General features: G+C 45.8%; 1 protein-coding gene across 1 annotated transcript in view; it reads left to right on the forward strand.

Annotated features, from left to right (window-relative positions):
* Window positions 1–16227, forward strand: part of LOC120844443 (neprilysin-1-like) — a 126736-nt gene that overhangs the window by 44445 nt on the left and 66064 nt on the right. The window contains exons 7-9 of the mRNA XM_040216236.1: window positions 11205–11276; window positions 12821–12960; window positions 15708–15945. Of these exons, the coding sequence (XP_040072170.1) occupies window positions 11205–11276; window positions 12821–12960; window positions 15708–15945 (450 nt within the window). The remainder of the gene's footprint in view (window positions 1–11204; window positions 11277–12820; window positions 12961–15707; window positions 15946–16227) is intronic.

Consider the following 16227-nt stretch of genomic DNA (forward strand, 5'->3'; position numbering starts at 1 on the left):
GCCACCCAAGGTTAGCCCTTGCCGCCAAAGAAGTTGAGGAAGGAAAGAAGAGAAATGAGAAGAGTGAAAAGAAGGAGAAGACAAGTGTGAAAGAAGGGAGGGGATAGTAGAGGATGTGGCGACCAGACTGAATCATCCTGACCGGGCCTTACCAGGACTCCCGTCTATGAGAAGCGGGGGCCGAATTGGTGTATTGCCTCACCCGGGGGGCCCCGAAGGGTCCAAACCTACCCCGGGCTCGGCTCAACCACCAGGATGCCCTTTTCCCCGGACACGGGAAAGCCACGCACAGCCATACTTGGGCGGGCGAACCCGCATGACTCGGGGTCCGTGGAGACGCCACTCTCCAAACACCTGCTTTCACAGGTGCCCCCTGCGGGGGTCTCGTTGAAGTGCTCCCATGTCGGTATCCGTAAGTGCTACGAGAAAACGGGCTTCATCGTCGTCGTCGGTGCTGTCGGGGGGAGATTCGATTGGGGCCCTAGACAAACAATCGGCGTCATTATGCTTGCGGCCAGACTTATGCACAGTGGTTGCGTCAAATTCTTGCAGTCGAAGGCTAAAGCGAGCGAGGCGTCCTGACGGGTCCTTAAGGTTGGCGAGCCAACAGAGAGCATGGTGGCCCGTGACAACGCGGAATGGGATCCCGTACAGGTACGGACTGAACTTGGTCAACGCCCAGACGACAGCGAGACATTCCTTGTCGGTTGTTGAGTAATTTTTCTCTGCCTTGGACAGTGCCCGGCTTGCGTAAGCGATCACCCTCTCTGCTCCGTCTTGTCTTTGGACGAGTACCGCGCCGAGTCCGGCGTTGCTGGCGTCCGTGTGAACTTCTGTTTTGGCTGATGGATCGAAGTGCCCGAGAATGGGGGGAGACTAGAACTTTCCTTCAGTTCGTTGAACGCCTGTTCTTGCTCCTCCCCCCACTGGAAGTTCACGTAGTCCTTTGTCAGATGTGTGAGCGGTGTGGAAATCTTGGCGAAATCGCGAACGAAACGCCTGTAGTATGCGCACAGCCCAAGAAATCTTCGCACGGCCTTCGTGTCAGATGGCTTCGGAAATTCGGCGACAGCGGATGTCTTTGCAGGGTCAGGACTTACACCTTAAACAATCGCGACATGGCCCAGGAATTTGAGCTCGGCGTAAGCGAACCGACATTTTGACGGCTTCAGTGTCAGTCCGGCATTCTGGATAGCCTGTAGCACGGCTCGCAGGCGTCTCAGGTGCTCGTCGAATTTGCCGGCGAATACCACGACGTCGTCGAGATTGACGAGACAACTTTGCCACTTCAAGCCGGAAAGAACGGTGTTCATTACGCGCTGGAACGTCGCCGGTGCTGTGCATAGTCCGAACGGCATAACTTTAAATTCGTACAGCCCGTCCGGCGTGACGAAGGCAGTCTTACCCACTCTTCACGTCCATCGACGAAAAGTATCGGGCGTGGCGCAGCCGGTCCAGAGTGTCGTCGATACGTGGCAGGGGGTAGACGTCCTTTTTTGTTACGGCGTTCAGTCGGCGATAGTCCACGCAGAACCGAAGGGCCCCGTCTTTCTTTTTCACTAGGACTACCGGTGAAGCCCATGGACTGCTTGAGGGTTGGACAATGTCGTCGTCGAGCATTTCTTGAACCTGCTTCTGGATGACTTCTCCCTCTTTGACAGAGACACGGTACGGCGACCGATGAACAGGAAGCGCGTTGTCTTCAGTGACAATTCGGTGTTTTGCAACGGTCGTTTGACGCACCTTTGACGACGTGGAGAAGCACTCATTGAACTCGGCGAGTAGGTCACTCAGTTGTCGTCGTTGTGGGGTAGGCAGGGTTGGGTCGTTGTCAAACTGCGAAGGCGGCGTTGTTTTGGGTGGCCACAAAGAGAGTTCTTCTGATATCCCGGCGATTGCGGCTGAGTCTGAGAGTTCCTCGGCGTGACCCACGGCGGTGCCTCTCGTAAGCTGCTGGGCCTCCTGTCGGAAGTTCGTTACCAGTGCCACAGTGTGTCCGTCTTGGAGCTCCGTGACGCCTCTTGCGATGCCGATCCCTTTTCCTAGAAGCAACTGGAGGCTTCCTTCGAACAAAACGTCGCCGCAGAAAGTCTCATCGACCCCGACGGGTACGAGAACACTTGACCGCGGCGGTAGGTTCACGCGGTTTGCGGGGACTCGTACCGCGGATGACGTCGCTTTGGGGTCCTCCTGTGGTGGAGCAGGTTTTCGTAGCGTCAGCCGGTTTTCTCCGAAGTCGATGACGGCGCCATACTCGCAGAGAAAGTCCATTCCGAGGATAACGTCCCTCGAACAGCCTTTAAGAACGACGAACTTGACAGGGCACGTCCCACCGTGGATCCGGACGCGAGCAGTGCATCTCCCAACCGGCGTGATGAGGTACCCTCCGGCGGTTCGTATTTGAGGTCCATCCCACGGCGTCGTGACTTTTCGAAGACGGCGGGAGAGCCTCCCACTAAAGACTGAGTAGTCTGCTCCGGTGTCCACGAGTGCTGATGCGTCGTGGCCGTCGATAACAACGTTTAGGTTGTTGGACACCGATGCAGAAGCTTCGCTGCGATGCGTGGCGTCGGGAAAGTGGGAGCGCTCCGTCGTTCTTGGAGGCTCTTTACGTCGGTCATCTTCGGCAACTCCACCTCCAGGGGTTGCCGCGCCTAGTTTCCCCGGCGAGGAGCGAGGGGTGACAGGCTTTCACGTCGGGGTCGGTGCATCGGCGTAGCCGGACGTCGTGGCGATGGCGACCGGAACTCTCGGCGGGAGGCAGGCTCGGGGGACTGAGGTCGTCGAAGGTACTCGTCGATCTTTCGAGGGCGTTCACCGTAACGGGGGCGCGGGTCATTCAGGTGGAACCCCCGCAGCCCGAGTAGCCGGTATGGGCATTGGCGATAGGTGTGGTTCGCTTCCCCGCAGTGGAAACACAAAGGACGTCCGTCGGGTGTTCGCCACATGTCGGTCTTCCGAGGTACGCGGGGCTCCTGGCCGGCGTACTGAACCTGGTCGTCGCGGTGGCGGTCGTGCTGCGGCGCAGGAGACCGACGTCGGGGTGGAGGGATATAGGCTCGAGGAGGAGGCGGTGGCCGTCGGGCCACTGCGGCGTAGGTCAGGGTGGGCTCCTCGGGTGCTGCTACGGTGACAGGAGTCTCCGCCTGGAAGGCTCGGTGGACCTCCTTTCGTACGACTTGGGCGAGTGAGAGAGAAGACGGGCGATCTGCAGCGGGTAGGATCTTGCGGAGCTCTTCCCGAACGATATCCCGGACGATTTCCCGGAGTTTGTCGACAGCGTTGGTATTCGGGTCCAGTAGGGAAGCTGCGACGGTTGGAGCAGTAGCCGCTCCGGCGAGTCGGTGGTAATGACTTGTTCGGGCCGTCAGTGCGCGCTCGATGTTGGTGGCTTCACTGACAAAAGCATCGACGGTCGTCGGGGGATTCCGAACCAGGCCTCCGAAAATTTCTACCTTGACGCCTCGCATGAGGATTCGAAGTTTCTTTTCCTCGGTGGCTTCCGGGTCGGCTCGGACGCTTAGACGCACGACATCCTCAACAAAGCTGGTCAGGCTTTCATTGGGGCCCTGCACCCTTGTTTGAAGCAGGTCCTCTGCTCGCTGGCGACGATGGTGGTTAATGAATGTCCGCTTAAGTTCGGCGACGCAGGACTCCCATGTAGCGAAGGAGGCTTCGAGGTTTTCAAACCAGTGCCTCGCAGTGCCTTCAAGCGAGAAGTAAAGATTGTGGAGGCACTGCTCAGTCGTCCATCCGTTGTGGCGGGCTACACGTTCGTAATGTTGCAGTCAGTCCTCGATGTCCTCGTGGGCGTCTCCGTGGAAAGGCGTCGGAGTTTTGGGTGCGACGGGCAGGTATACGACGCTGGCGGTGGACGGGTTCTGCGACGACTGGCTGTCCATCGTTGGCCTCTTTGGCTGCTTAGTCTTGGGCGGCAGAGGTCCGAATTCCGGGTTTAGGCCTTGGGTGCGACGACTGGGCCGGATCGCGGAAGTGCTTTCGTTGGTTCTTCGTGGGCTAGGCGTCGGACTTGCACTGCGGGCCCTCGGAGGGGTACGCGGCAGGGGCATGCAGTACCCCGTACCTCCACCAAAGTGTCACGAATGACAACGTGACAAAACAACGAAATAACTGAGAAGACTGAATCGTTTAATGGGGCGAACTTGTGCCCAGGAATAAAAGGCAAAAGAAAATAACAACAGAGCGTCGCGGGCGTCGAAAGCGGCGAAGCAGCAGGATCGAACGCTCAGGCGAAAACTGACTCGACAAGGTCGCGGGCGGCCTCTTATCAAGAGTGGGTCACTATCTCGAAGATTCGGCGGAGAAGGTTTCGAGCGTGGCGCGCTCGGGGCGAGAATGAACACGCACTTTCTAGAACAAGAAAGCAGGAATAAAGGATATAAGTTACGTCCGGAACAAGAATAAATGAGAACGTTCTAGAGCTCCGTGACCGAGCGTTGATTTCCCGGCACAACGCGCGGCAACATCTCAGTTACCACTGACGAGTATGTCTTCACAGATGGAAAATGGTAGACGAGTTCAGAAGTGAAAGTGACCGCTACATGAGGCGAACTTGTGACTGAAGTTTCATCAAAACTGATGAAACTTCAGACTTATTGCGGCGAACTTGTGCCAAAACAAAATAAACAGTAAAGGGCATCGCGGCGTACATGTTGACGGGCAGAGTCGAGCTGCGGACATACTAATAGTTGCCCATTACTACGCTGTTGCAAATGTCGGATGGCACCGGCCATCCGACCACCGTAACCACCTCTGGACAGTTGGTAGCATGCCGCAACGTCGGAACGGCGCTGCGAAACGACCAAACAAGCCGCGTCCGACCGTCGTATTGCCTGATCGGAAAGGAGGATTCGGACGATTTCGTCGTTAATCTGTTTCGCGCTTAAGAGCTGCGTTATGAACGAAAAAAGTACTTAAAACCGACCACGACGGACATAAACACTGCAGCCACCTGCATTCGGATACACCTACAACGACAACGATCCCACTGACCATGTTTCGGTAGACTGGAGTTCCTATAGATAAAAAATCAGGTTATAGAATATTAAAACTTTTCACGCGCCGACTATATTTGCATAACAACGTCCAGAGCATAGGAATACGACGACTGAAAAATCATAATAATCTAGAATATGCTATTTTCTTATAGCTTAGGTCGGTGCTCCCAGTGAACGCTCTTGAACAAACTATTGAAGTAGATGACATAATAAGAACGCAGTACCTGCTTGAGTTCTGACAAGGGAATGAACGCCAGCGCGCGAGGGCTAACAGTCTAACGGGGTTACCCAATACCCTTCGAATGCTGGTGAACATCCTACAAATAGGGTGCAGAGTATCTTAGCATCATCATAGGGATGTTTTATTAGAGGAGAAAGTTTACAAGCCCCAAACACCACATGCAGTTCTTACATACAAAAAGGAACAAACACAGACGGAATGATTCGCGCGCGACAGGGTAATTATGACCCTGGTGACTGATACACAACCTTCTTTACTCGACAACTGAAAGGAATTCATCCACAGATAAATTCCTCTACGAATACACCTGTTACACGGAGGTTTCTTTGTTCTAGTCAATATTTCACGTAATCCATTATACAGGTATAATTTTTTTTTTCAAGTTTTACAAGTTTGTTTTAAAAAAAGCCCTGAAAGCTACACTTACGCGGTTTGTGCAGGTGGGTTACACGACCAGGGGGAACATAGTAAAAAGGACTAATCATAACAGCCCATGACTAATTTAGTAAAAACGTTTACCTTTCCAGTTAGTGACAATAGACATAAGGTTCCAATTCAAAACTTACTGTGGCACATCGAAAACTACTAAATTAATAACTTTTAGAAATACCTTAGACGGGTGAGAAGCGTAGCATTGCGCTGTGGGTACCACCCGTGCAGCAGGTGCCAGGTCATGGGGCTGCAATAAGAGACGGAAAAATCGCGAGGGCGCGTTATCACGGCGGTAGACTTTCTTCTGCGGAAACTGTTTCTAATTGGAGCCATAGATCTATTTTCACTAATTAAGAAGTGAAGTAAACAATTTTAGTTAATTATTGGTCTAATCGCTATGATTAGCCCCCAATAGTATGTCCCCCTGGCCGTGTAATTTACCTAATAATCCCGCATACGTGTAGTTTTAACAACTTTTTAAAACAAATCTGTTAAGCTTATTGAACACCCTGTATATATTACGTCATAGAATATCTCTCCAAAAAGCATTGGCAGAAGCAATAATCATTTGAGGTCGTCGCTAAAACAACATTGGCTAAAGTGGGTGTCGACGTGGCGAACGTCATTCCTGAGCGGTTCCGCTGACTTCACCACTGTACCCTGTTGCGCATCCTTGTTAAATGGCTAAATAAGGGTGATGAAGAAGTATAGCCTTGAGTGTTAACAGCGTTTTTACAACCTTAAGCCTGTAAAAGTTCCTAGCGTTTTGCTCTGCGAAGTGCCTTAAAGGGACAATGAAGGCAATTTCGGATATTTTCTTGGAGACTGAACTGGGTTTCAGGCACGTTTCAGGCCACGTTGCCCAAATTTCAGCCGAAACCGGCGCTTGTGTGCCGCGCAAATCAATTGAACAGTCGCGGTAATGATCGTACCGGGATCGACTGGGGCGACGCCCGAGAGTTGAGGGAGAAGCCAGGAGAAGCGGAGCTCACGGGACCGTTGCGGGCCAAGAAGCGCGACGTCACAAGAGACGCGTCAGCGATTGGTCGAAACGAGAGACGTGCCCTCAGTCACGATTTGTAGGGATACTGTTTAAATTTCCGCTTCAATAACCATGAAAATTATAAATCGGACCGGAAGTGGTTACTAAACCGTAAATAAAACAGCGTTAATGTTTTTCTCTTTGCCTTGCTGGACGCCAAACGGGCAACGAGCAACTACGAGCAAACAAAATAAAATGAGAAAAGAATACGTGGTAGACATTTGGTTTTGGTTCCAGATGTCGGTGTCGTGTTTACTTTGGGAACATGGTACTCGAAGGATTCTGCAAAATGGTAGTCATGGCAAATTCGTGCGCTGTAGATGGTTGTTCTAACGGTCGACCGAAGACCAGTATTCGTTCGGGCGACCTAAGTTTGCACGTGTGCGTTGTTGTAAGTGTTTTTTCATGACGAAGAAATAGGACGTTTGTCTTTGGTGAAAACCAAAAATGGTAGTGTTTATTTTCTCCTTCTTGGGGAGCGCCCCCGCAGAGGAACCGGTTCCCGGAACGGCCGGGTCGCTACCGCTTTCCCCTCGGCATCTCCCCCGCGTCCCTGTCCTTCGGCAACGCGCCGCTCTCGTCTCGCCCGTGCGAATGGTGCTCACTGCTTCCCTGTCCGCAGCCTGCGGGCCGCTCGTTGCCGGCTGGGCGGTCGCCGTCGGGTGATGGCGGAGGCCGCCACACACATACTCCCCCTCTGTTGGTGTTAGCTCACTGAACGGAAGCCCGACCTCGCTAGCGAGAGCGGCGTTGTCGTCCATGTTGACAGATCCGACGAAACGACCGCGCCACTGCGGTGCTATAACCCACCGCGGTAACCAGAGTCTCGATCACCTAAGTAATACCGATACCGACTATTCGCACTTGACAGAGGTGACGTCACTCCCTACGTCACCTCTGTTTTCGGAGGCCCAGATATGAGAATGGAGATAGTTTAGTTTCGGTTTCTTCAGGTCTTTCGTAGGCACAGAAATACGCGTCACAAATGTCTTCAAAAAAATTAAGCAGCCTGTTATGTTCCCAAGAAGCCTAAAAACACCATTGTCAAAAATTACATAAAATCGTCTTTAATGTCCCTTTAAATGCGCGAGCTTCCTCGCAGAAGAGCGTTTTGCTAAGATAAACCCACGCGCCCTTAACCTTTCCTACACCATAGACATTTCTGAAGTGGATATCTTTAGTATCGCCGGTTGGAGAACATGACAACAGCAGGGATGTCTCTCTGTTACCCATAAAGTGCAGCTTAATTGGTATGTTGGAAGCAGCGCCACCTTGCATTCCAAGGCTAGAAAAGAAATACCTGCAAAAATGGGACGATTGACCATTTTATCCCACTCTGCAGATGTAACATTCAACTGTCAACAGGACAATCCCTTATGCTTTGTTTATATTTTTGCCTTCTTCGTCTTATTCAGATCCAAATTTCAAAAAATTAACTTGCCTTTGCCATTGCGGTGCTGCTGGCAGTGCACAGCTGGTACCAAGTTGATAGTGACACATGAGGCATGAAGCGCGAGGCCGCTCTCGGCCATCGGGAAAAGCAAACGATCACCATACCTTCCCTTCTTTCCCATTACACTGAAGCTAAAATACGCAAGCGCATTTGCTGAATTCGCTGAGTTGGAGTTTAGGAAAATTGGAGATGCGCAGCTAATCACAGGAAATGAAGCCGACAAAGCAAACGAGGCTCCTGAGTTTACCTCGTACTACCTGTCGGACACCCTGCTCCCGTGTTCTACTCTTGATCCTGAACGTGATAATAATAATAAATAGTAATAATAATAATAAATATTTATTTTCAAGTGCCCAAAAACAACCAACAGGTCTTTTCTTTGGTACACATAATGAATGAGGAATTAATATAACAGAGACATGGCAAAAATACACAAACGTTACAAATTGGCGACAAGCACTTTCATTTTCATCGCGAACACCCGAGAGTCGCTAAATATATCCACTTCAGCATTGTTGATGTGGTTAAAAAGCAGTTGGCAGCGTGATAAAGGCGAGAGATCACAGACAGTATTAATGTAAAAAGTACTATGATTTCTAGTGGGTCGGGAGGGAACGTGTAAATTAACATCACTTAAAAGCGAGTCACAATCAGATACACCGTTTACTAACTTATGAAAAAAGACTAAGTCACGTTCCGCTCTTCTATCGGACAAGTTTGTCAACGAAACTTAGTTAAGAAGAAATTCATAATCAAAATAGAAGCGACGATGAGAGTATCGATCACACACGATACGTATTAACCTCTTCTGTACATTTTCAATGTTCAATGCCTGAGTTTTATTTAACGCATTCCAAGCTACTGATGCAAATTCAAGTCTAGACCTGACAAGGGCACAAAATAACCGAACCAAGGAAGCCGGGTTATTAAAGTGCTTCGTAATACGAGATATAACACCAAGCATTCTTGTTGCACTGCCAACGACAAATGGCACATGGGCAGTAAACGTTAGAACATTATCAAGGTATACGCCAAGGTCTTTTATGACAGAAAGACGTTTGATAGGCATCCCCTCTAAAACATAATCGCAGTCTATTATGGTGTGACGCCTTGAGAAAGAAACGACTTTTGTTTTCAATGCATTCAGAGATAAGTTTTTCGCTGTACACCAAATAGCAATCTGTGAAACATCATGCTGTAGAGCGTTGCAGTCGATAGAAGAGTGAATATTCATAAAAAGCTTGATGTCATCGGTAAACAACACAATTTGAGCGTTATCAACATATGACGGCAAGTCGTTGATGAATATCAAAAACAACAACGGGCCAAGGATGGAGCCTTGAGGGACACCAGATGTGGAAAAGAAGTGGTCGGAATGACTGTTATCTACACGAACCGAGTTCCGTCGAGATGACAAATAACTACGGAACCAGTTACATAGCTCTGGGCAACAACCATATGACGATAATTTGTGTAACAGCAATTCATGGTTTACTTTATCGAAAGCTTTAGACATGTCAAAAAAGATACAATCAACTTGTCCTCTCTTTGTAACAACAGGGGCAGAGTAATTTAAAAAAGAGCAAAGATTTGTTTCAACCGAACGTCCCTTCAAAAAACCATGCTGACACTCTACAAACATGCCGAAAATAAAAAAGAATCCGGGAATACATAACCCGTTCAAAAACTTTAGAAAGACAGGTTGATACCGTTGTATGTTTTAATAAACTCAAACATAATCTATTTTGTCCCTTATTCAGGGAATACGATTACTAAACAAATAAATACTAGCACTAATACATTTAATTTATTATTGAGACGTGCCAACTCAAGACTACATTTCTCAACAAATCATGCGGGCGGTTTTGGCTTGCCGAGCTGAAATAACATTGGCTATGATAATTATAGAGGCGTCAGCGCCGCCCTCGGTGACTTTTTGAAAACTAAAAATCTGTGGCTCTTCGGCCTCCAACCAGGTGGTACGACAAAGCCTCCAAACAGTTTTCTTGTTTCTAATTACTTCTATCTAAATAAAAAAACTGCCTGGCAACAAAGAAGGAAGTCTATTATGGAGTAATATGACTATATAAGACAGCCCGTTTCACTGGATGTCATTAACTTTATATGACCATAAAACAGATGCGTCAAAAGAGTGATGTTGATAGGCTACTTCAACATTAATACTTCAAAGTTTAACAAAACCTCTCGTAAACTTCTTCGCCTACCTCAAGAATTTACCCCTATCAGATATACTACTGCAGTTGAATTATTCGCAAAGTAAAATTAGAAATCCCATCACCTACAGCATAAAATATTGATATGTTTGTAATAATTATCTTACTAACAACTTTAGACATGCGTTTGATTTTTTTTTTAAATAACTAATCCCAAGAACAACGTATCTTGCAGATTTGAAAGTTCTTGTTTATTCAATAAAAAAAATCGCCATGCTGACATTTCCGACTTTACGGCTATATTTGGAGACCCGTAGGAAACGAAGTAATTCATAATTAGATCAAAACATTGTCCACCTCTGCTTCAGTGTGTTTAGGACAAAAATAAGCATCAAAATTATGTTATCGTTAATGGTCCCTTCAAAAAACGATAACTAGCGGACGAAAGAACGAGTTCGTGGCTTCCTATTGGTGACACTATAAATATGCACAAACATAAAAAATAAAATGAGCTATACGAGGGGAAATAGAATTATGTCGTCCTTTAAATAAAACTACTGATTAGAAAAGGTATTCAGAATGATACAAGTAACGATCAGCCAAAAATCACGTATATTGACAAAATCAGTGGGACCGTGACCGTTAAGGTACTGTTTGCGAGTTTTTTTTGTTTTTTTTTTCACGTTTATTAACGTTGTTAGTGTACTATGCTTCTATATTTGAAGTTGTTTCCGGCTGGTTTCTCAGATATTACATTCGACACCTTCATGAGTCAAATCAAATCTGTCCTTTAAAGGTCATGCAACCTAATACCGATCCCGAACGGGATTATTTTCTATTAAAGATGAGAAGTGCACAACAGGACTCAATGAAATCGACTACACTTGGTACCATTGATAACGACTTGAAGTCGACGGTGAGAAATATTTATATTACTGTACTTAGAATTGGATAGTCCTTACACCAACTCTAAGAACACCTGTTAGTTGTTTGTCATTTCTCTACTCATCAACATATTCAGATACAATCTTAATTTAGCTTTACGAAAAGTAGTAAATTGTGGCAGTAACGCATATTATGATTAAAACTCTCATGCTCGCCACTTCATTTATTTGCACGATACGTATGAAGTTTTCTTTCAATGGTCGTAAAAGCGCAAGCGTATACCTTTGCAAAAGGTTCGGGACGGCGAACAAGTCCACTTCGTGAAAAGGCAGTATGCAGAAAGCATTTTTCATTTCACCACTGCAGCGATTCACTGTCCTAAGGACGAGTAAGTTCACCTTAAAAAACGTAAATATGGTAGTATTCCCTTCGTATTCCATACACACTTCACAGCATTTACGAAATTGTATATCTTATGAAGGATAACGAAAAATCGTTCGTCACGTTCTGTATCGAAACCAGACACAATCAGGGGCGTGTAATCCAAATTAGATGAAACAATAATATTTTAGCTACATAAAAAATTTTTTCTCAAAGAACCCATTAAATTTCGTGTTTGCTTTGGAGCTATGTGTTGTAGCGCAAGAACCAAGCGCTGAGCGACTAGCGCGAAGGGCTGAGACATCACGCTCATGACATGGGCTGCGTTCGTCACGCGCATGGGACATTATCGCTTCGTAAGCTCTAAGAACGAGCTGGACGCCATAAATAATCTTCTCGTTTGGATCGTCGTGCTTAGTCGTGGTTACTACACTATGAATTATATCAAATGCAGTAATAATTATAATAACAATAAATTAAGCATGCGAAGCTAGGAACATCCGAGTTAATATGCAGATATTAACCCTGACAATGCCGACACAGTTCAGGCATAAATATGACGTGCTACCTCATATACTTTCAGAGGTCTTTTGTTCTTTCCGTGGTTCACTTGAGAAACTTTGTTTAAAGAAGTATTTCGTGTTTTTCCGTCTTCATTTCTAAACAGTCATCGAAGAACCAGTGATTTCATGCCAGAGCTTTTCTATAATTTGAAGTTTTACATGAAAAATACCGTTAGTTCAGACAAACAAAAAACTTATATTGGCTGGCTTTTGTTTGGAGAAAACCTGTATTTTGAAATTAAGCATGTGAGTCTAGGAAGACTCGAGTTAGTGTGAAAATATCAACCCTGTTGATGCCGACACAATTCAGGTATAAATATAACGTGCTACATCATCTACTTTCAGAGCCTTTTTGTTCTATCCACGATTAACTTGAGAAACTTCGTTTACAGAAGTACTTCGTGTGTTTTTCTGTAATAATTTCTAAATATTTAAAGCACCATTTTTATCAAATCTACAAGGTTTCCATGGGTTTGCATAGAACGCGAACAAACACTAAAAATGTTTTAGTCTTATTTCAATGGTCAAATCAACCGGTGTCGTGCTTTTTTGCTAAACAAAATATTTTTTTCTTATAAACTCAAATATACTTGTATAAATAATATTAGGCATCCGTTTGCTTTTATTGCAGATGATAAAGTATAAAGAGTTGATTAAAAAGGAATTTTCTACGCTCAAGAAAACAGTTTCCTTAACTGATTCCCAAATTATTATTGTTGAGAGCACTGCGTACCACGCCAAGGTTGAAAACGCTCTTAAAGACAATGAACAGTAAGCAACTGATAATATATATTTTCTCTAACTTTACACTACAGCGTACATAATAACTCCCCTCATATTTTACGGTGCTTAGAGATACACTTTTTAAAGTGATGTGCACACAAATACACAAAATAATATTTGTTCTCATATGGCCTATTAATTTTTTTTTAATTGTCACATTGTCATAGAACAGATGTATAGTTTAGAATTTGCAAAAAAATATGTTCGACAAGCGACTCTAAAATATAAAGTTCATGATTTCACGTATTTTGCATATCAGGGTGTTAGATATTTAATTGGGAGATATTTATTTATTTTTAAATCAGTGGAAGCACCTTCCACGGATTTAAAAATAAATAAATATCTCCCAACTCTACAAACATCATTACTGCACCAGTAATGATGTTTGTAGAGGAGTTTTACGGCCAGTTGGACATAATAAATCGGTATAGGCCTTAACCGAGGTCAAATAATTATCTAAAATTTAATATGAACGGTTTAAGTGGGTAAAAATAAACGTATGGTTATGAATAGAAACTTGCTCAGCGTCATCGTTGAAAGATTCTGAGAAAAAGGTGTCTCTAGTTGATGCTATCATATGCTTCAAATGAACGTAAATAAAAAAAATGGTATGGAGCTCGAAAGAAGACAAGCGACAAATAAAAAATCGTCAGACACGGACAGCGTTCGTGTCTTGCGTGTTTTTGTGTGTCCCTTGCCTCCTTTTGCGTTCGCATACCAACATGTTTAACCAACACGCTCTACCAATTCTACCTAAACAAATCGTCGCCCCCAGGATTTCACCTTAGTTCCGCCGAGTACGAAGCGGACGCGGTACCAGAAACCACGGCCGCTTCCAACTTTTTGTTATCGGTAGTTATGCAAGACATGCACAGAGCTAAGCTCCCAGGTCTTGCATAATGCGCCGCCTAATAATGGTATTTGTTGAGGAGACGTGCGCGCATCAGTCTGGCTCAGCGCTTTCACGATGGCAGCAGCTGCCGTGACGTAGAACCAGTCTCACGACGCGTCCTGGTATATGCGCGTGTACCTACGCGCGAGTACAACCATCCGGCGCAATCTGCGTTTGCGGAATCACCGTTACCTGATACAGCTACGGCAAAAAAAATTCAGTTTAACTGGAGAAATCAAGAGACACCAAATAAAATAAAATGTGCCGAGTAAAATTGAACTTCATATATATTTAATTGCTATTTATTTCTATTTAAAACATTAAAGTTAATATCTATAAGTTGCAGACCACCTGCGTACCACCAATACCTCACCAGCCGAACTCCCTGGCAGTAAGGCTAGCTCTGGCACTTGTTTTGCGACTTTGGCCCAATAACCTGTAGAACAAGCGTCCATGCTATTTTTGATAATTAAAAGCTTAAGATACCGGACAGACCTATGACCTTGATATAAAGTTCGGGCATAACGTTCATTCTTAATAGAGCGTTCAGTACTTATCCTGGGGCAGCTCATGGTATTTATATATTCATTCTGGGATTAACATAAAAGAAATCTTGAAGTTCGTAAATAATTCCGGCGTGAAAAGTTACTTGACTAGCGAAGGCTAAAACAAAAAATTAAATTTAAATCATATAGGTGCAATATTTTCGTTACTTTTCAAATATTGTCGTACCTGACTATTGTGCGAGCCTAATGATTTAATATGCCTAACACAAGATATTTATTGAACCATTTTGTCATTTTAAAATTGAATTGTTAGGAAAAGTTTACGTGGAGTAAATATAGAAGCTACAAAAACGACCCTTGTTTCTGAAAGTAACATTGAAAAATGTTATGTCTGAATTTACGAATGTCAAAACATACAATGTCTTTATGTAAATGATACGGCAGTTTACTACAAATATTTGGTCTTTGAGAGATAGAACGTTTGTTAGCCATCTACCCGAGCGCATAAAGTTTAGAGACCAGCGAGGCCCATGACATAGGAGTATGTGTGGACATTCCTTCAGGACTGGGCACGACCAGTTACTTGACCTGGCGCGAATGTAAGTTCTGCGCACGCGCAGTGCAGACACCTTGGCACCTGGGGGGGGGGGGGGGGGGGGGATGCGGTTGTTTTGTACACAGAGTTTGGCGTATGTACACTCTCCGGCAATATGAAAAACCCACAGGGAGCGCGTGGTAGAGGCGGTGGCTGAGGGGGGCGCTGCGCTCGCTTTGGGCAATTTCATGTCGGTCGGAGGGGAGGCCTCACTCAGTGCTCAGCTGCGCCAGCCGCGCCGAAACGTGCTTAACAGATTTTGATTTCGGTTTGGCGGGAGAGAGCTTCTTGCAAGGCAAGCCTGGGAGTATTGTAAAGGAGGCTCGAATGAAGTATCGTTTTCACGGGCGCTTTTATAAATTTTTTGTGCAAATTATCAAATCAAGCACTGCGAAAAAACAAAGATTACAGTTATGCTGAAGCCCTGTAGAAAGCGCGCTCTCCCGCCAAACCGAAATCAAAATTTAAGCACGTCTCGACGCGGCTCGCCAGCTGGCGGAGCTGAGCACCAGGTGAGGCCTCCCCTCCGAGCGACATGGAATTGCCCAAAGCGCGAGCAGCGCCCCCCTCAGCCACCGCCTCTGCCACGCGCTCCGAGTGGGTCTTTCATATCGCCGGAGAGTGTACATCGAATATAGTACTTGCGCTTTAAAAGCATGACGCAATGATATTAAAATGAACTTACAAAGTTCCACGTTTTACTCACGATGTTTTCTACCATTGTTTCTTTTTGCATTATCAGGGATGAGCTCTATAACTTTCTTGGGTATAAATACCTATCTCAACTCACTAAGTTCTCAAAATCAAATCTGTTTTTCGACTACACACGTTTCATGAAAACTGTCGATCCTACTTACAATGAACCACAAGAGCCGGATTTCACGAGCCTTTGCATGCGGGACCTGATGGTTACTATGAAGCACGCTTTGGGTCAACTGTATGTTAAGAACTTTTTTAAGGACCAACGTATTCGGGACGAGGTGAGCATATGCATACTATTTTGTTATTCTTACATTTTTAAAATATTTTGAAATGTACAGGAGACGTTAGTTCGTTTTAATGTATATAGGTCAGTGACGTGCTTTCTGAAATCGAGCACCATTTCGGTAAGCCTACACCCGTGTAAGTGCAACTAAATAAATAGGCTTGCCAGTAGGAAGTCGTTAGACAATTTATAAATGTCTTATGTTGTTACCCGTTTCTCTAAGGAGAGTGTGCATTGGATAAGTGAATCATACTCATTCAATTCGCCATAGTGAATT

Source organism: Ixodes scapularis, unplaced genomic scaffold (assembly GCF_016920785.2).
Source record: "Ixodes scapularis isolate PalLabHiFi unplaced genomic scaffold, ASM1692078v2 PGA_scaffold13__105_contigs__length_92229423, whole genome shotgun sequence".
Classification (NCBI taxonomy): Eukaryota; Metazoa; Arthropoda; class Arachnida; order Ixodida; family Ixodidae; genus Ixodes; species Ixodes scapularis.